General features: G+C 53.1%; 1 protein-coding gene across 2 annotated transcripts in view; it reads right to left on the bottom strand.

Annotated features, from left to right (window-relative positions):
• The window catches only part of vps45 (vacuolar protein sorting 45 homolog), a 149,025-nt gene that overhangs the window by 71,911 nt on the left and 59,297 nt on the right, over positions 1-17,817 (bottom strand). For both annotated transcript variants that reach the window (XM_072548854.1, XM_072548855.1), the window contains exon 11: positions 17,297-17,455. In XM_072548854.1, coding sequence (XP_072404955.1) covers positions 17,297-17,455 — 159 coding nt within the window. The remainder of the gene's footprint in view (positions 1-17,296; positions 17,456-17,817) is intronic.

Raw genomic sequence — 17,817 nt, 5'->3', positions numbered from 1 at the left:
ACCCCAGTGTTATACAGTGACAGACCTATCCCCACCAGTACTGTACCCCAGTGTTATACAGGGACAGACCTGTCCCCACCAGTACCGTACCCCAGTGTTATACAGTGACAGACCTGTCCCCACCCCAGTACTGTACCCCAGTGTTATACAGGGACAGACCTGTCCCCACCAGTACTATACCCCAGTGTTATACAGGGACAGACCTGTCCCCACCAGTACTATACCCCAGTGTTATACAGGGACAGACCTGTCCCCACCAGTACCGTACCCCAGTGTTATACAGTGACAGACCTGTCCCCACCCCAGTACTGTACCCCAGTGTTATACAGGGACAGACCTGTCCCCACCAGTACTGTACCCCAGTGTTATACAGGGACAGACCTGTCCCCACCAGTACTGTACCCCAGTGTTATACAGTGACAGACCTGTCCCCAGCAGTACTGTACCCCAGTGTTATACACTGACAGACCTGTCCCCACCCCAGTACTGTACCCCAGTGTTATACAGGGACAGACCTGTCCCCACCAGTAGTATACCCCAGTGTTATACAGTGACAGACCTGTCCCCACCAGTACTGTATCCCAGTGTTATACAGGGACAGACCTGCCCCCACCAGTACTGTACCCCAGTGTTATACAGGGACAGACCTGTCCCCACCAGTACCGTACCCCAGTGTTATACAGTGACAGACCTGTCCCCACCCCAGTACTGTACCCCAGTGTTATACAGGGACAGACCTGTCCCCACCTGTACTGTACCCCAGTGTTATACAGGGACAGACCTGTCCCCACCAGTACTATACAGTGACAGACCTGTCCCCACCAGTACTGTACCCCAGTGTTATACAGGGACCGACCTGTCCACACTTATACAGTACCAAAAACAAACATTTCTGGGAGAACTCAGCTCTCAGTTTGGAAGCAATGTTCTTGGACCCAAATCATTTCCTGTGCTTTTTCTGCACAGATGCTGCCCGGACCTGCTGTAGTTTCCCACCAGTTCCTGTTTTACTTTCTAATTTTCAGCATAGACAGTTCTTTGGTGTAATCCATTCCCCTGGTGTTATACCATGACAAACCTCACCCAACCAATAACCTACCCTCGCGCTAAACTTTGGCAGTCTGTCTCATCACCAAACTTTGCTCCAACTAGCCACTCTTGATGACTCGTGCTGTCCTTATGTATCAGCTTTTTGTGCAGTGCTCAGGATCCCTGGCTGATTTCCCCTTTTTAGAATTAATGAATAGATTGTAAGTGTTGCTGGCTGACCACCGTTTGTTACCCATCCCGAAGTGCCGTTGAGAAGGTGTGGTTAGCTGCTTCTTGTACAGTGACCTCCTGTGCTGCAGGGAGGCTGACGATGCTATTCAAGAGGGGCTTCCAGGATTTTCACCCAGTGACACGGAAGGAACAGCATTGTCTTTCCAGGTCAGGATGGGAAGTGGCTCGGTGGGGGATTTGCAGATCGTGGTGTTACGTATATGTGCTGTCCTTAGCCTTCCAGGTTGTAGTGGACATGTGTTTGGAAAGTTCTCTATAAAGAGCACTGGTGAATTTCTGCAGTGCATCTTGTAGATCATACACACTGCTGCAACTGAACAGCAGTGATAGAAGGAGTGTTTACTCGTGGATGTAATACCAATCAAACGGGTTGTTTTGTCCTGGATGGTAGGAGAAAGTGAGGACTGCAGATGCTGGAGATCAGAGCTGAAAAATGTGTTGCTGGAAAAGTGCAGGCAGCATCAAAGAAGCAGTGAAGAAGGGCTTATGCCCGAAACGTCGATTCTCCTGCTCCTTTGATGCTGCCTGACCTGCTGTGCTTTTCCAGCAACACATTTTTCAATTTTGTCCTGGATGGTGTCAAACCTCTTAGTCATAATCATACAGCATGGAAACAGACCATTCGGTTCAACCAGTCCATGCCAAACATAATCCCAAACTAAACGAGTCCCTCCTGCCTGCATTTGGCCAATATCCTTCCAATCTTTTCCTGTTCAGGGACTTATGCGTTTCTGTAGCTGTGATGCACTCTTTGATGAACAATGCTACACCCCCTCCTCTTTTTGCGTTCTCCCTGTTCTTTTTAAAGGTCCTAAACCCTGCAACATCAAGCAACCGTTCCTGCCCCCGTGACACCCACGTATCCGTTCCAGCCACAACATCAAGTACTGATCCATGCTCTAAGTTCATCGCTCTTATTTCACACACACCTTGCGTTAGATCAGACACACTTTAACCCATCCCTTTGGTTCAGTGAAAACCTTCCTGATAGATTCACTACATCCTGTCACTGTCCCATCAACGACTACCCCCCCCCCTCTCAGATACGTAGCTCTGGCTCCCAAACCCTTGTCAAACTAGTTTAAACCCTCCCGAACCACACAAACAAATCTCCCACCCAAACTAGGTGCAAACTTGATGCAAACTTCAAAGAATTCTGTACCTGAACCCCTCGGTCTGTCAGTTCCACAACACTGCCCAAGGCCCTCCGGTTAATTGTGTCTGTCTTGTCTTTGTTCATGGTACCTTCATATTGTTGGAGCTGCACTCATCCAGACAGAGAGGTGCAGCCTAACCCAAGGGGAGTGTTCAGGAGCAGGAACCCTAGCTGATTTCACCTCTCGCTAACCTAGAGGTCAGTGGTTAGTGATCAGGAGCAGGAACCCTAGCTGATTTCACCTCTCGCTAACCTAGAGGTCAGTGGTTAGTGATCAGGAGCAGGAACCCTAGCTGATTTCACCTCTCGCTAACCTAGAGGTCAGTGGTTAGTGATCAGGAGCAGGAACCCTGGTTGATCTCCCCTCTCGCTAACCTAGAGGTCAGTGGTTAGTGATCAGGAGCAGGAACCCTGGTTGATCTCCCCTCTCTCTAACTCCGGGGTCAGTGGTTAGTGATCAGGGGCAGGAACCCTGGATGATCTCCCCTCTCTCTAACTCAGGGGTCAGTGGTTAGTGATCAGGAGCAGGAACCCTGGATGATCTCCCCTCTCTGTAACTCCGGGGTCAGTGGTTAGTGATCAGGAGCAGGAACCCTGGTTGATCTCCTCTCTCTGTAACTCAGGGGTCAGTGGTTAGTGATCAGGAGCAGGAACCCTGGATGATCTCCCCTCTCTGTAACTCCGGGGTCAGTGGTTAGTGATCAGGAGCAGGAACCCTGGTTGGTCTCCCCTCTCTCTAACTCCGGGGTCAGTGGTCAGTGATCAGGAGCAGGAACCCTGGTTGGTCTCCCCTCTCTGTAACTCGGGGTCAGTGGTTAGTGATCAGGAGCAGGAACCCTGGTTGATCTCCCCTCTCTGTAACTCCGGGGTCAGTGGTTAGTGATCAGGAGCAGGAACCCTGGATGATCTCCCCTCTCTCTAACTCCGGGGTCAGTGGTTAGTGATCAGGAGCAGGAACCCTGGATGATCTCCCCTCTCTGTAACTCAGGGGTCAGTGGTTAGTGATCAGGAGCAGGAACCCTGGATGATCTCCCCTCTCTCTAACTCCGGGGTCAGTGGTTAGTGATCAGGAGCAGGAACCCTGGATGATCTCCCCTCTCTCTAACTCCGGGGTCAGTGGTTAGTGATCAGGAGCAGGAACCCTGGTTGATCTCCCCTCTCTGTAACTCAGGGGGCAGTGGTTAGTGATCAGGAGCAGGAACCCTGGATGATCTCCCCTCTCTCTAACTCCGGGGTCAGTGGTTAGTGATCAGGAGCAGGAACCCTGGATGATCTCCCCTCTCTCTAACTCCGGGGTCAGTGGTTAGTGATCAGGAGCAGGAACCCTGGTTGATCTCCCCTCTCTCTAACTCAGGGGGCAGTGGTTAGTGATCAGGAGCAGGAACCCTGGATGATCTCCCCTCTCTGTAACTCAGGGGGCAGTGGTTAGTGATCAGGAGAAGGAACCCTGGTTGATCTCCCCTCTCTCTAACTCAGGGGGCAGTGGTTAGTGATCAGGAGCAGGAACCCTGGATGATCTCCCCTCTCTGTAACTCCGGGGTCAGTGGTTAGTGATCAGGAGCAGGAACCCTGGATGATCTCCCCTCTCTGTAACTCCGGGGTCAGTGGTTAGTGATCAGGAGCAGGAACCCTGGATGATCTCCCCTCTCTGTAACTCAGGGGGCAGTGGTTAGTGATCAGGAGAAGGAACCCTGGTTGATCTCCCCTCTCTCTAACTCAGGGGGCAGTGGTTAGTGATCAGGAGAAGGAACCCTGGTTGATCTCCCCTCTCTCTAACTCCGGGGTCAGTGGTTAGTGATCAGGAGCAGGAACCCTGGATGATCTCCCCTCTCTGTATCTCAGGGGGCAGTGGTTACTGATCAGGAGCAGGAACCCTGGATGATCTCCCCTCTCTGTAACTCCGGGGTCAGTGGTTAGTGATCAGGAGCAGGAACCCTGGATGATCTCCCCTCTCTCTAACTCCGGGGTCAGTGGTTAGTGATCAGGAGCAGGAACCCTGGATGAGCTCCCCTCTCTGTAACTCAGGGGTCAGTGGTTAGTGATCAGGAGCAGGAACCCTGGATGATCTCCCCTCTCTCTAACTCCGGGGTCAGTGGTTAGTGATCAGGAGCAGGAACCCTGGATGATCTCCCCTCTCTCTAACTCCGGGGTCAGTGGTTAGTGATCAGGAGCAGGAACCCTGGTTGATCTCCCCTCTCTCTAACTCCGGGGTCAGTGGTTAGTGATCAGGAGAAGGAACCCTGGTTGATCTCCCCTCTCTCTAACTCAGGGGGCAGTGGTTAGTGATCAGGAGAAGGAACCCTGGTTGATCTCCCCTCTCTCTAACTCCGGGGTCAGTGGTTAGTGATCAGGAGCAGGAACCCTGGTTGGTCTCCCCTCTCTCTAACTCAGGGGGCAGTGGTTAGTGATCAGGGGCAGGAACCCTGGTTGATCTCCCCTCTCTGTAACTCAGGGGGCAGTGGTTAGTGATCAGGAGCAGGAACCCTGGATGATCTCCCCTCTCTCTAACTCCGGGGGCAGTGGTTAGTGATCAGGAGCAGGAACCCTGGATGATCTCCCCTCTCTCTAACTCCGGGGGCAGTGGTTAGTGATCAGGAGCAGGAACCCTGGATGATCTCCCCTCTCTCTAACTCCGGGGGCAGTGGTTAGTGATCAGGAGCAGGAACCCTGGTTGATCTCCCCTCTCTGTAACTCAGGGGTCAGTGGTTAGTGATCAGGAGCAGGAACCCTGGTTGATCTCCCCTCTCTCTAACTCCGGGGTCAGTGGTTAGTGATCAGGAGCAGGAACCCTGGTTGGTCTCCCCTCTCTCTAACTCAGGGGGCAGTGGTTAGTGATCAGGAGCAGGAACCCTGGTTGGTCTCCCCTCTCTGTAACTCAGGGGTCAGTGGTTAGTGATCAGGAGCAGGAACCCTGGATGATCTCCCCTCTCTCTAACTCCGGGGTCAGTGGTTAGTGATCAGGAGCAGGAACCCTGGATGATCTCCCCTCTCTCTAACTCCGGGGTCAGTGGTTAGTGATCAGGAGCAGGAACCCTGGTTGATCTCCCCTCTCTCTAACTCCGGGGTCAGTGGTTAGTGATCAGGAGCAGGAACCCTGGATGATCTCCCCTCTCTGTAACTCAGGGGTCAGTGGTTAGTGATCAGGAGCAGGAACCCTGGATGATCTCCCCTCTCTCTAACTCCGGGGTCAGTGGTTAGTGATCAGGAGCAGGAACCCTGGTTGATCTCCCCTCTCTCTAACTCAGGGGGCAGTGGTTAGTGATCAGGAGCAGGAACCCTGGATGATCTCCCCTCTCTCTAACTCCGGGGTCAGTGGTTAGTGATCAGGAGCAGGAACCCTGGTTGATCTCCCCTCTCTGTAACTCCGGGGTCAGTGGTTAGTGATCAGGAGAAGGAACCCTGGTTGATCTCCCCTCTCTCTAACTCAGGGGGCAGTGGTTAGTGATCAGGAGCAGGAACCCTGGATGATCTCCCCTCTCTGTAACTCCGGGGTCAGTGGTTAGTGATCAGGAGCAGGAACCCTGGATGATCTCCCCTCTCTGTATCTCAGGGGTCAGTGGTTAGTGATCAGGAGCAGGAACCCTGGATGATCTCCCCTCTCTCTAACTCCGGGGGCAGTGGTTAGTGATCAGGAGCAGGAACCCTGGATGATCTCCCCTCTCTCTAACTCCGGGGGCAGTGGTTAGTGATCAGGAGCAGGAACCCTGGATGATCTCCCCTCTCTCTAACTCCGGGGTCAGTGGTTAGTGATCAGGAGCAGGAACCCTGGTTGATCTCCCCTCTCTCTAACTCCGGGGTCAGTGGTTAGTGATCAGGAGCAGGAACCCTGGATGATCTCCCCTCTCTCTAACTCCGGGGTCAGTGGTTAGTGATCAGGAGCAGGAACCCTGGTTGGTCTCCCCTCTCTGTAACTCGGGGTCAGTGGTTAGTGATCAGGAGCAGGAACCCTGGATGATCTCCCCTCTCTGTATCTCAGGGGTCAGTGGTTAGTGATCAGGAGCAGGAACCCTGGTTGATCTCCCCTCTCTCTAACTCCGGGGTCAGTGGTTAGTGATCAGGAGCAGGAACCCTGGATGATCTCCCCTCTCTCTAACTCCGGGGGCAGTGGTTAGTGATCAGGAGCAGGAACCCTGGATGATCTCCCCTCTCTCTAACTCCGGGGTCAGTGGTTAGTGATCAGGAGCAGGAACCCTGGTTGATCTCCCCTCTCTGTAACTCCGGGGTCAGTGGTTAGTGATCAGGAGCAGGAACCCTGGATGATCTCCCCTCTCTCTAACTCCGGGGTCAGTGGTTAGTGATCAGGAGCAGGAACCCTGGTTGGTCTCCCCTCTCTGTAACTCGGGGTCAGTGGTTAGTGATCAGGAGCAGGAACCCTGGATGATCTCCCCTCTCTGTAACTCAGGGGGCAGTGGTTAGTGATCAGGGGCAGGAACCCTGGTTGGTCTCCCCTCTCTGTAACTCGGGGTCAGTGGTTAGTGATCAGGAGCAGGAACCCTGGTTGGTCTCCCCTCTCTCTAACTCAGGGGGCAGTGGTTAGTGATCAGGAGCAGGAACCCTGGTTGATCTCCCCTCTCTCTAACTCCGGGGTCAGTGGTTAGTGATCAGGAGCAGGAACCCTGGTTGATCTCCCCTCTCTCTAACTCCGGGGTCAGTGGTTAGTGATCAGGAGCAGGAACCCTGGATGATCTCCCCTCTCTGTAAATCAGGGGGCAGTGGTTAGTGATCAGGGGCAGGAACCCTGGATGATCTCCCCTCTCTGTAACTCAGGGGTCAGTGGTTAGTGATCAGGAGCAGGAACCCTGGATGATCTCCCCTCTCTCTAACTCAGGGGGCAGTGGTTAGTGATCAGGAGCAGGAACCCTGGATGGTCTCCCCTCTCTGTAAATCAGGGGGCAGTGGTTAGTGATCAGGGGCAGGAACCCTGGATGATCTCCCCTCTCTGTAACTCAGGGGTCAGTGGTTAGTGATCAGGAGCAGGAACCCTGGATGATCTCCCCTCTCTCTAACTCCGGGGTCAGTGGTTAGTGATCCGGAGCAGGAACCCTGGATGATCTCCCCTCTCTGTAACTCCGGGGGCAGTGGTTCGTGATCAGGAGCAGGAACCCTGGATGATCTCCCCTCTCTGTAACTCCGGGGTCAGTGGTTAGTGATCAGGAGCAGGAACCCTGGTTGATCTCCCCTCTCTCTAACTCCGGGGTCAGTGGTTACTGATCAGGAGCAGGAACCCTGGATGATCTCCCCTCTCTCTAACTCCGGGGTCAGTGGTTAGTGATCAGGAGCAGGAACCCTGGTTGATCTCCCCTCTCTCTAACTCCGGGGGCAGTGGTTAGTGATCAGGAGCAGGAACCCTGGTTGATCTCCCCTCTCTCTAACTCAGGGGGCAGTGGTTAGTGATCAGGAGCAGGAACCCTGGTTGATCTCCCCTCTCTCTAACTCCGGGGTCAGTGGTTAGTGATCAGGAGCAGGAACCCTGGATGATCTCCCCTCTCTGTATCTCAGGGGTCAGTGGTTAGTGATCAGGAGCAGGAACCCTGGATGATCTCCCCTCTCTGTAACTCCGGGGTCAGTGGTTAGTGATCAGGAGCAGGAACCCTGGATGATCTCCCCTCTCTCTAACTCCGGGGTCAGTGGTTACTGATCAGGAGCAGGAACCCTGGATGATCTCCCCTCTCTCTAACTCCGGGGTCAGTGGTTAGTGATCAGGAGCAGGAACCCTGGATGATCTCCCCTCTCTCTAACTCAGGGGTCAGTGGTTAGTGATCAGGAGCAGGAACCCTGGTTGATCTCCCCTCTCTCTAACTCCGGGGTCAGTGGTTAGTGATCAGGAGCAGGAACCCTGGTTGGTCTCCCCTCTCTGTAACTCAGGGGGCAGTGGTTAGTGATCAGGAGCAGGAACCCTGGTTGATCTCCCCTCTCTGTAACTCAGGGGTCAGTGGTTAGTGATCAGGAGCAGGAACCCTGGATGATCTCCCCTCTCTCTAACTCCGGGGTCAGTGGTTAGTGATCAGGAGCAGGAACCCTGGATGATCTCCCCTCTCTCTAACTCCGGGGTCAGTGGTTAGTGATCAGGAGCAGGAACCCTGGATGATCTCCCCTCTCTCTAACTCCGGGGTCAGTGGTTAGTGATCAGGAGCAGGAACCCTGGATGATCTCCCCTCTCTCTAACTCCGGGGTCAGTGGTTAGTGATCAGGAGCAGGAACCCTGGTTGGTCTCCCCTCTCTGTAACTCAGGGGTCAGTGGTTAGTGATCAGGAGCAGGAACCCTGGATGATCTCCCCTCTCTCTAACTCAGGGGGCAGTGGTTAGTGATCAGGGGCAGGAACCCTGGATGATCTCCCCTCTCTGTAACTCCGGGGGCAGTGGTTAGTGATCAGGAGCAGGAACCCTGGATGATCTCCCCTCTCTGTAACTCCGGGGTCAGTGGTTAGTGATCAGGAGCAGGAACCCTGGTTGATCTCCCCTCTCTGTAACTCCGGGGTCAGTGGTTAGTGATCAGGGGCAGGAACCCTGGTAGGTCTCCCCTCTCTGTATCTCAGGGGGCAGTGGTTACTGATCAGGAGCAGGAACCCTGGTTGGTCTCCCCTCTCTGTAACTCAGGGGGCAGTGGTTAGTGATCAGGAGCAGGAACCCTGGTTGATCTCCCCTCTCTGTAACTCAGGGGGCAGTGGTTAGTGATCAGGAGCAGGAACCCTGGATGATCTCCCCTCTCTGTAACTCAGGGGTCAGTGGTTAGTGATCAGGAGCAGGAACCCTGGTTGGTCTCCCCTCTCTCTAACTCCGGGGTCAGTGGTTAGTGATCAGGAGCAGGAACCCTGGATGATCTCCCCTCTCTGTAACTCCGGGGTCAGTGGTTAGTGATCAGGAGCAGGAACCCTGGTTGATCTCCCCTCTCTGTAACTCAGGGGTCAGTGGTTAGTGATCAGGAGCAGGAACCCTGGTTGATCTCCCCTCTCTGTAACTCCGGGGTCAGTGGTTAGTGATCAGGAGCAGGAACCCTGGTTGGTCTCCCCTCTCTGTAACTCAGGGGGCAGTGGTTAGTGATCAGGAGCAGGAACCCTGGATGATCTCCCCTCTCTGTAACTCCGGGGTCAGTGGTTAGTGATCAGGAGCAGGAACCCTGGTTGGTCTCCCCTCTCTGTAACTCGGGGTCAGTGGTTAGTGATCAGGAGCAGGAACCCTGGTTGGTCTCCCCTCTCTGTAACTCAGGGGGCAGTGGTTAGTGATCAGGAGCAGGAACCCTGGATGATCTCCCCTCTCTGTATCTCAGGGGTCAGTGGTTAGTGATCAGGGGCAGGAACCCTGGTTGGTCTCCCCTCTCTGTAACTCCGGGGTCAGTGGTTAGTGATCAGGAGCAGGAACCCTGGTTGATCTCCCCTCTCTCTAACTCCGGGGTCAGTGGTTAGTCATCAGGAGCAGGAACCCTGGATGATCTCCCCTCTCTCTAACTCCGGGGTCAGTGGTTAGTGATCAGGAGCAGGAACCCTGGATGATCTCCCCTCTCTGTAACTCAGGGGTCAGTGGTTAGTGATCAGGAGCAGGAACCCTCGTTGGTCTCCCCTCTCTGTAACTCAGGGGGCAGTGGTTAGTGATCAGGGGCAGGAACCCTGGATGATCTCCCCTCTCTCTAACTCCGGGGTCAGTGGTTACTGATCAGGAGCAGGAACCCTGGTTGGTCTCCCCTCTCTCTAACTCCGGGGTCAGTGGTTAGTGATCAGGAGCAGGAACCCTGGTTGATCTCCCCTCTCTCTAACTCAGGGGGCAGTGGTTAGTGATCAGGAGCAGGAACCCTGGATGATCTCCCCTCTCTGTATCTCAGGGGTCAGTGGTTAGTGATCAGGAGCAGGAACCCTGGATGATCTCCCCTCTCTCTAACTCCGGGGTCAGTGGTTAGTGATCAGGAGCAGGAACCCTGGTTGATCTCCCCTCTCTGTAACTCAGGGGGCAGTGGTTAGTGATCAGGAGCAGGAACCCTGGTTGATCTCCCCTCTCTCTAACTCCGGGGTCAGTGGTTAGTGATCAGGAGAAGGAACCCTGGATGATCTCCCCTCTCTCTAACTCCGGGGTCAGTGGTTAGTGATCAGGAGCAGGAACCCTGGATGATCTCCCCTCTCTCTAACTCAGGGGGCAGTGGTTAGTGATCAGGAGCAGGAACCCTGGATGATCTCCCCTCTCTGTAACTCAGGGGGCAGTGGTTAGTGATCAGGAGCAGGAACCCTGGATGATCTCCCCTCTCTCTAACTCCGGGGTCAGTGGTTAGTGATCAGGAGCAGGAACCCTGGATGATCTCCCCTCTCTGTATCTCAGGGGGCAGTGGTTAGTGATCAGGAGCAGGAACCCTGGATGATCTCCCCTCTCTCTAACTCCGGGGTCAGTGGTTAGTGATCAGGAGCAGGAACCCTCGTTGGTCTCCCCTCTCTGTAACTCAGGGGTCAGTGGTTAGTGATCAGGAGCAGGAACCCTGGATGATCTCCCCTCTCTGTAACTCAGGGGGCAGTGGTTAGTGATCAGGAGCAGGAACCCTGGTTGATCTCCCCTCTCTCTAACTCCGGGGTCAGTGGTTAGTGATCAGGAGCAGGAACCCTGGTTGGTCTCCCCTCTCTGTAACTCCGGGGTCAGTGGTTAGTGATCAGGAGCAGGAACCCTGGATGATCTCCCCTCTCTCTAACTCCGGGGTCAGTGGTTAGTGATCAGGAGCAGGAACCCTGGTTGATCTCCCCTCTCTCTAACTCCGGGGTCAGTGGTTAGTGATCAGGAGCAGGAACCCTGGATGATCTCCCCTCTCTCTAACTCAGGGGTCAGTGGTTAGTGATCAGGAGCAGGAACCCTGGATGATCTCCCCTCTCTCTAACTCCGGGGTCAGTGGTTAGTGATCAGGAGCAGGAACCCTGGTTGATCTCCCCTCTCTCTAACTCCGGGGTCAGTGGTTAGTGATCAGGAGCAGGAACCCTGGATGATCTCCCCTCTCTCTAACTCAGGGGTCAGTGGTTAGTGATCAGGAGCAGGAACCCTGGATGATCTCCCCTCTCTGTAACTCCGGGGTCAGTGGTTAGTGATCAGGAGCAGGAACCCTGGATGATCTCCCCTCTCTGTAACTCCAGGGGCAGTGGTTAGTGATCAGGAGCAGGAACCCTGGATGATCTCCCCTCTCTCTAACTCCGGGGTCAGTGGTTAGTGATCAGGAGCAGGAACCCTGGATGATCTCCCCTCTCTGTAACTCCGGGGTCAGTGGTTAGTGATCAGGAGCAGGAACCCTGGTTGATCTCCCCTCTCTGTAACTCCGGGGGCAGTGGTTAGTGATCAGGAGCAGGAACCCTGGATGATCTCCCCTCTCTCTAACTCCGGGGTCAGTGGTTAGTGATCAGGAGCAGGAACCCTGGATGATCTCCCCTCTCTCTAACTCCGGGGTCAGTGGTTAGTGATCAGGAGCAGGAACCCTGGATGATCTCCCCTCTCTGTAACTCAGGGGGCAGTGGTTAGTGATCAGGAGCAGGGACCCTGGATGATCTCCCCTCTCTCTAACTCCGGGGTCAGTGGTTAGTGATCAGGAGCAGGAACCCTGGATGATCTCCCCTCTCTCTAACTCAGGGGTCAGTGGTTAGTGATCAGGAGCAGGAACCCTGGTTGGTCTCCCCTCTCTGTAACTCAGGGGGCAGTGGTTAGTGATCAGGAGCAGGGACCCTGGTTGGTCTCCCCTCTCTCTAACTCCGGGGTCAGTGGTTAGTGATCAGGAGCAGGAACCCTGGATGATCTCCCCTCTCTCTAACTCCGGGGTCAGTGGTTAGTGATCAGGAGCAGGAACCCTGGTTGATCTCCCCTCTCTCTAACTCAGGGGGCAGTGGTTAGTGATCAGGAGCAGGAACCCTGGATGATCTCCCCTCTCTGTAAATCAGGGGGCAGTGGTTAGTCATCAGGAGCAGGAACCCTGGTTGATCTCCCCTCTCTCTAACTCCGGGGGCAGTGGTTAGTGATCAGGAGCAGGAACCCTGGTTGATCTCCCCTCTCTGTAACTCAGGGGGCAGTGGTTAGTGATCAGGAGCAGGAACCCTGGATGATCTCCCCTCTCTGTAACTCAGGGGGCAGTGGTTAGTGATCAGGAGCAGGAACCCTGGTTGATCTCCCCTCTCTGTAACTCAGGGGGCAGTGGTTAGTGATCAGGAGCAGGAACCCTGGATGATCTCCCCTCTCTGTAACTCCGGGGTCAGTGGTTAGTGATCAGGGGCAGGAAAAAGGGAAGCCTTCAGAAATGAGATAATGAGAATCCAGAGAAAGGATATTCCTGTCAGGGTGAAAGGGAGGGCTGGTAAGTATAGGGAATGCTGGATGACTAAAGAAATTGATGGTTTGATTATGAAAAAGAAGGAAGCATATGTAAGGTATCGACAGGTTAGATCGAGGGAATCCTTTGAAGTCTGAATGACGTGTGTGGAAGTCCAGGTGAAACTCTGATGGATGTGGAAGGCTCCATTTGTAGGTGGCGGTATTGTTGGCGGAGTTTGGTGGGGTGGAAGGTAAGAACTAGGGGAGGGTTCAGGGTTCGAGGGTGGAGGTGCGGAAAGTGGATAAGATGTGCTGGAGGGCATCGTCAACCACATGGGAGGAGAAATTGCGGTCTTTAAAGGAGGAGGCCACCTGGTGTGTTCTGTGGTGGAACTGGTCCTCCTGGGAGCAGATACGGCGGAGGCGGAGGAATTGGGAATACGGGATGGCATTTTTACAGGAGGCAGGGTGGGAAGAGGTGTAATCCAGGTAGCTGTGGGAGTCGGTGGGTTTGCAGGAAATGTCAGTATTGACTCGGTCACTGTTGATGGAGATGGAGAGGTCCAGGAAGGGGAGAGAGGTGTCTGAGATGATCCAGGTGAATTTAAGGTCGGGGTAGAATGTGTTGAAGTTGATGAACTGTTCAACCTCCTCGCGGGAGCACAAAATGGCACCGATGCAGTCATCAATGTAACCGCAGAAGATAGATTCACCTGGACCATCTCAGACACCTCCCTCCCCTTCCTGGACCTCTCCATCTCCATCAACAGTGACCGAGTCAATACTGACATTTTCTACAAACCCACCGACTCTCACAGTGACCTGGATTACACCCTCCAACTGCAACAAGGACAAAACGCTCCTGATCCTCACCTTCCATCTCACCAACCTTTGTAAACATCGCATCATCCGCCGACATTTCTGCCCCCTCCAAATGGACCCCACCACCAGGGATATATTTCCCTCCCCACCCCTTTCCGCTTTCCACAAAGACCGTTCCCTCCGTGACTACCTGGTCAGGTCCACACCCCCCAACAACCCACCCTCCCCTCCTGGCACCTTCCCCTGGCACCGCAAGAATTGCAAAACTTCCTCCCTCACCTCTATCCAAGGCCCCAAAGGAGCCTTCCACATCCATCAACGTTTCACCTGCACATCCACCAATATCATTTATTGTATCCGTTGCTCCCGATGTGGTCTCTTCTACGTTGGGGAGACTGAACGCCTTCTCGCAGAGCACTTTAGGGAACATCTCCGGGACACCCGCACCAATCAACCACACTGCCCCGTGGCCCAACATTTCAATTCCCCCTCCCACTCTGCCGAGGACACGGAGGTCCTGGGCCTCCTTCACCGCTGCTCCCTCACCACCCGTCACCTGGAGGAAGAACGCCTCATCTTCCGCCTCGGAACACTTCAACTCCAGGGCATCAATGTGGACTTCACCAGTTTCCTCATCTCCCCTCCCCCCACCTTACCCCAGCTCCAACCTGCCAGCTCAGCACTGTCCTCATGACCTGTCCTACCTGCCAACCTCCCTTCCCACCTATCCGCTCCACCCTCCTCTCTGACCTATCACCTCCATCCCCACCCCCATTCACCTATTGTACTCTCAGCTACTTTCTCCCCAGCCCCACCCCCCCTCCCATTTATCTCTCCACCCCCAAGGCTCCCAGTCTCATTCCAGGTGAAGGGCTTTTGGCCAAAACGCCAATTTTCCTGCTGCTCGGATGCTGCCTGACCTGTTGTGCTTTTCCAGCACCACACTCTTGACTCTAATCTCCAGCATCTGCAGTCCTCACTTTCACCCCTTCAAAGATCAGCAAGGCGGCCTTTGTGTGGAGCCGCAGATGGGGGAGATACTAAACCTGTATTTTGCATCAGTATTTCCTGTGAAGAAGGACATGGATGACATAGAATGTAGGGAAATAGATGGTGACATCTTTAAAAATGAATAAAAATGGATAAATCCCCAGGACCTGATCAGGTGTACCCGAGAACTCTATGGGAAGCTAGAGAAGTGATTGCTGGGCCTCTTGCTGAGATATTTGTATCACCGATAGTCACAGGTGAGGTGCCAGAAGACTGGAGGTTGGCAAACGTGGTGCCACTGTTTAAGAAGGGCAGTAAAGACAAACCAGGGAACTATAGACCAGTGAACCTGACATCGGTGGTGGGCAAGTTGTTGGAGGGAATCCTGAGGGACAGGATGTACATGTATTTGGAAAGGCAAGGACTGATTAGGGATAGTCAACATGGCTTTGTGCCTGGGAAATCATGTCTCACAAACTTGACTGAGTTTTTCGAAGAAGTCACAAAGAGGATTGATGAGGGCAGAGTGATAGATCTGATCCATATGGACTTCAGGAAGGTGTTTGACAAATTTCCCCATGGGAGACTGATGAGCAAGGTTAGATCTCATGGAATACAGGGAGAACTAGCCATTTGGATACAGAACTGGCTCAAAGGTAGAAGACAGAGGGTGGTGGTGGAGGGTTGTTTTTCAGACTGGAGGCCTGTGACCAGTGGAGTGCCACAAGGATCGGTGCTGGGTCCTCTACTTTTTGTCATTTATATAAATGATTTGGATGTGAGCATAAGAGGTACAGTTAGTAAGTTTGCAGATGACACCAAAATTGGAGGTGTAGTGGACAGCGAAGAGGGTTACCTCAGATTACAACAGGATCTGGACCAGATGGGCCAATGGGCTGAGAAGTGGCAGATGGAGTTTAATTCAGATAAATGCGAGGTGCTGCATTTTGGGAAAGCAAATCTTAGCAGGACTTATACACTTAATGGTAAGGTCCTAGGGAGTGTTGCTGAACAAAGAGACCTTGGAGTGCAAGTTCATAGGTCCTTGAAAGTGGTGTCGCAGGTAGATAGGATAGGGAAGAAGGCATTTGGTATGCTTTCCTTTATCGGTCAGAGTGTTGAGTACAGGAGTTGGGAGGTCATGTTGCAGCTGTACAGGACATTGGTTCGGCCACTTTTGAAATACTACGTGCAATTCTAGTCTCCTTCCTATCAGAAAGATGTTGTGAAACTTGAAAGGGTTCAGAAAAGATTTACAAGGATGTTGCCAGGGTTGGAGGATCTGAGCTACAGGGAGAGGCTGAACAGGCTGGGGCTATTTTCCCTGGAGCGTCGGAGGCTGTAAACCTTATAGAGGTTTACAAAATTACGAGGGGCATGGATAGGGTGAATAGGCAAAGTCTTTTCCCTGGGGAGGGGAGTCCAGAACTAGAGGGCATAGGTTTAGGGTGAGAGGGGAATGATATAAAAGAGACCGAAGGGGCAACTTTTTCAAGCAGAGGGTGGTACCTGTATGGAATGAGCTGCCAGAGGAAGTGGTGGAAGCTGGTTCAATTACAACATTTAAGAGGCACCTGGATGGGTATATGAAAAGGAGAAAGTGAGGACTGCAGATGCTGGAGATCAGAGCTGAAAAATGTGTTGCTGGAAAAGCGCAGCAGGTCAGGCAGCATCAAAGGAGGAGAATCGATGTTTCGGGCATCAGCCCTTCCTCAGGAATGAGGAAGGTGTGCCAAGCAGGCTAAGATAAAAGGTAGGGAGGAGGGACTTGGGGGAGGGGCGTTGGGAATGCGATAGGTGGAAGGAGGTTGAGGTGAGGGTGATCGGCCGGGAGAGGGGGTGGGGGGGCGGAGAGGTCGGGAAGAAGATTCGAGTGAAGAAGGCCGTTTGCCTTCAGCAGTCAGAGCACTGAGTCCAGGAGTTGAGACATCGTGTTGGTAAGGGTACGTTTACAATACTGTGTACAATTCTGGTCACCCTGCTTTCTGAAGGATGTTATTAAACTGGAAAGGGTGCAATGGGGATTTCCAAGGATGTTACCGAGACTGGAGGGTTTGAGCAATAAGGACAGGCTGGATGACTGGGACTTCTTTCCCTGGTGTGTAGGAGGCTGAGGGGGTTTATAAAGTCATGAGGGGTATAGAGAAAAGGTGAAGAGCAAAAGTCTTTTCTCCAGGGTAGGGGAGTTCAAAACTAGAAGGCAAAGGTTTAAGGTTGGGGAGGGACCTGAGGGGCAATGTTTTCACACATACGGTGGTGCATGTATGAAATGAGCTGTCAGGGGAAGTGATGCAGGCGGGTACAAGTCCACCATTAAGAAGGTCTTTGGATTGGTACATGGATAGGAAGGGTTTCGAGGGATATGGGTCAAACACAGGCAAATGGGACTCGTTCAGTTGAGGAAACCTGGTCGGCAGGGTTCGGCTGAAAGGTCTATTTTTTGTGTAATATGACTCTATGATTTCCTCTCTCTCTCAATCAGGGCTCAGTGGACAGAGATCAGGAGCAGAAACCTTGGCTGACTGCCCTTCTCTATAACTTGGGGTGCCAATGTCAGTTGTAGAATGGCTAGAATCAACCAACTTATGTTTGGTGTACATGACTGGAATGGCCTGGTCTTGTTCAAGGTTTTGTGATTGAGCAACTAACTGGAAGAGGCAGTCAGCAGATTCCAGTCCTGTGTGAAAATGGCGGGGATGATTGTACATGGATAAATGATTAAAGTGAACAATACCACCGACAGAATAATGCAGGATTCTCACTTTGACCGTGCACGAGGCCAACACTCACCAGCTTGTACTTGTCTGGTACTCCCTTACGGGTCAGAGCCTCCATCAGTGAGGCCAGGTTACTGTTGCTGTGAGATTTGTAACGCAGGGCGTAGAGCATCACCAGCCTCACTGCATCCAAGTCCGACACTTTGGGATTCTGCAGCAGCTTCCTCACATTCTGCAAACCATCGAGAGAGAGAGAAAGTTACTTCAGCAATAATCCCAGTCCCACCTCCAAACACAAACACCATGGCTAGATCCAAATCTGACTCACCGAATGACAGAGGTGTTACGATGCAGAACAAGGCCTTTTGGGCCATCACGACACCCTGAACATTTTGACTTTGTGCCATCGCCTGCCGATTATTCCTTATGAATGTCCTCTGGAACGCCTCAAGTGAACCTTGCCCCACCACACCTCCAAGCATTGCATTCCAGACCCTAGCTACATGCTGCTTGAGAAAATGGTTTCCCCCCTTCCTTAACCTACAGCAAATAGTGCCTGTGGCTGTCACTACCTCAATGGTAGGCACAACATAT

This window comes from Chiloscyllium punctatum, chromosome 28 (assembly GCF_047496795.1).
Source record: "Chiloscyllium punctatum isolate Juve2018m chromosome 28, sChiPun1.3, whole genome shotgun sequence".
Taxonomy (NCBI): Eukaryota; Metazoa; Chordata; class Chondrichthyes; order Orectolobiformes; family Hemiscylliidae; genus Chiloscyllium; species Chiloscyllium punctatum.
Note: the sequence above shows the minus strand (reverse complement) of the source record. Positions and strands in the feature narration are given on the sequence as shown.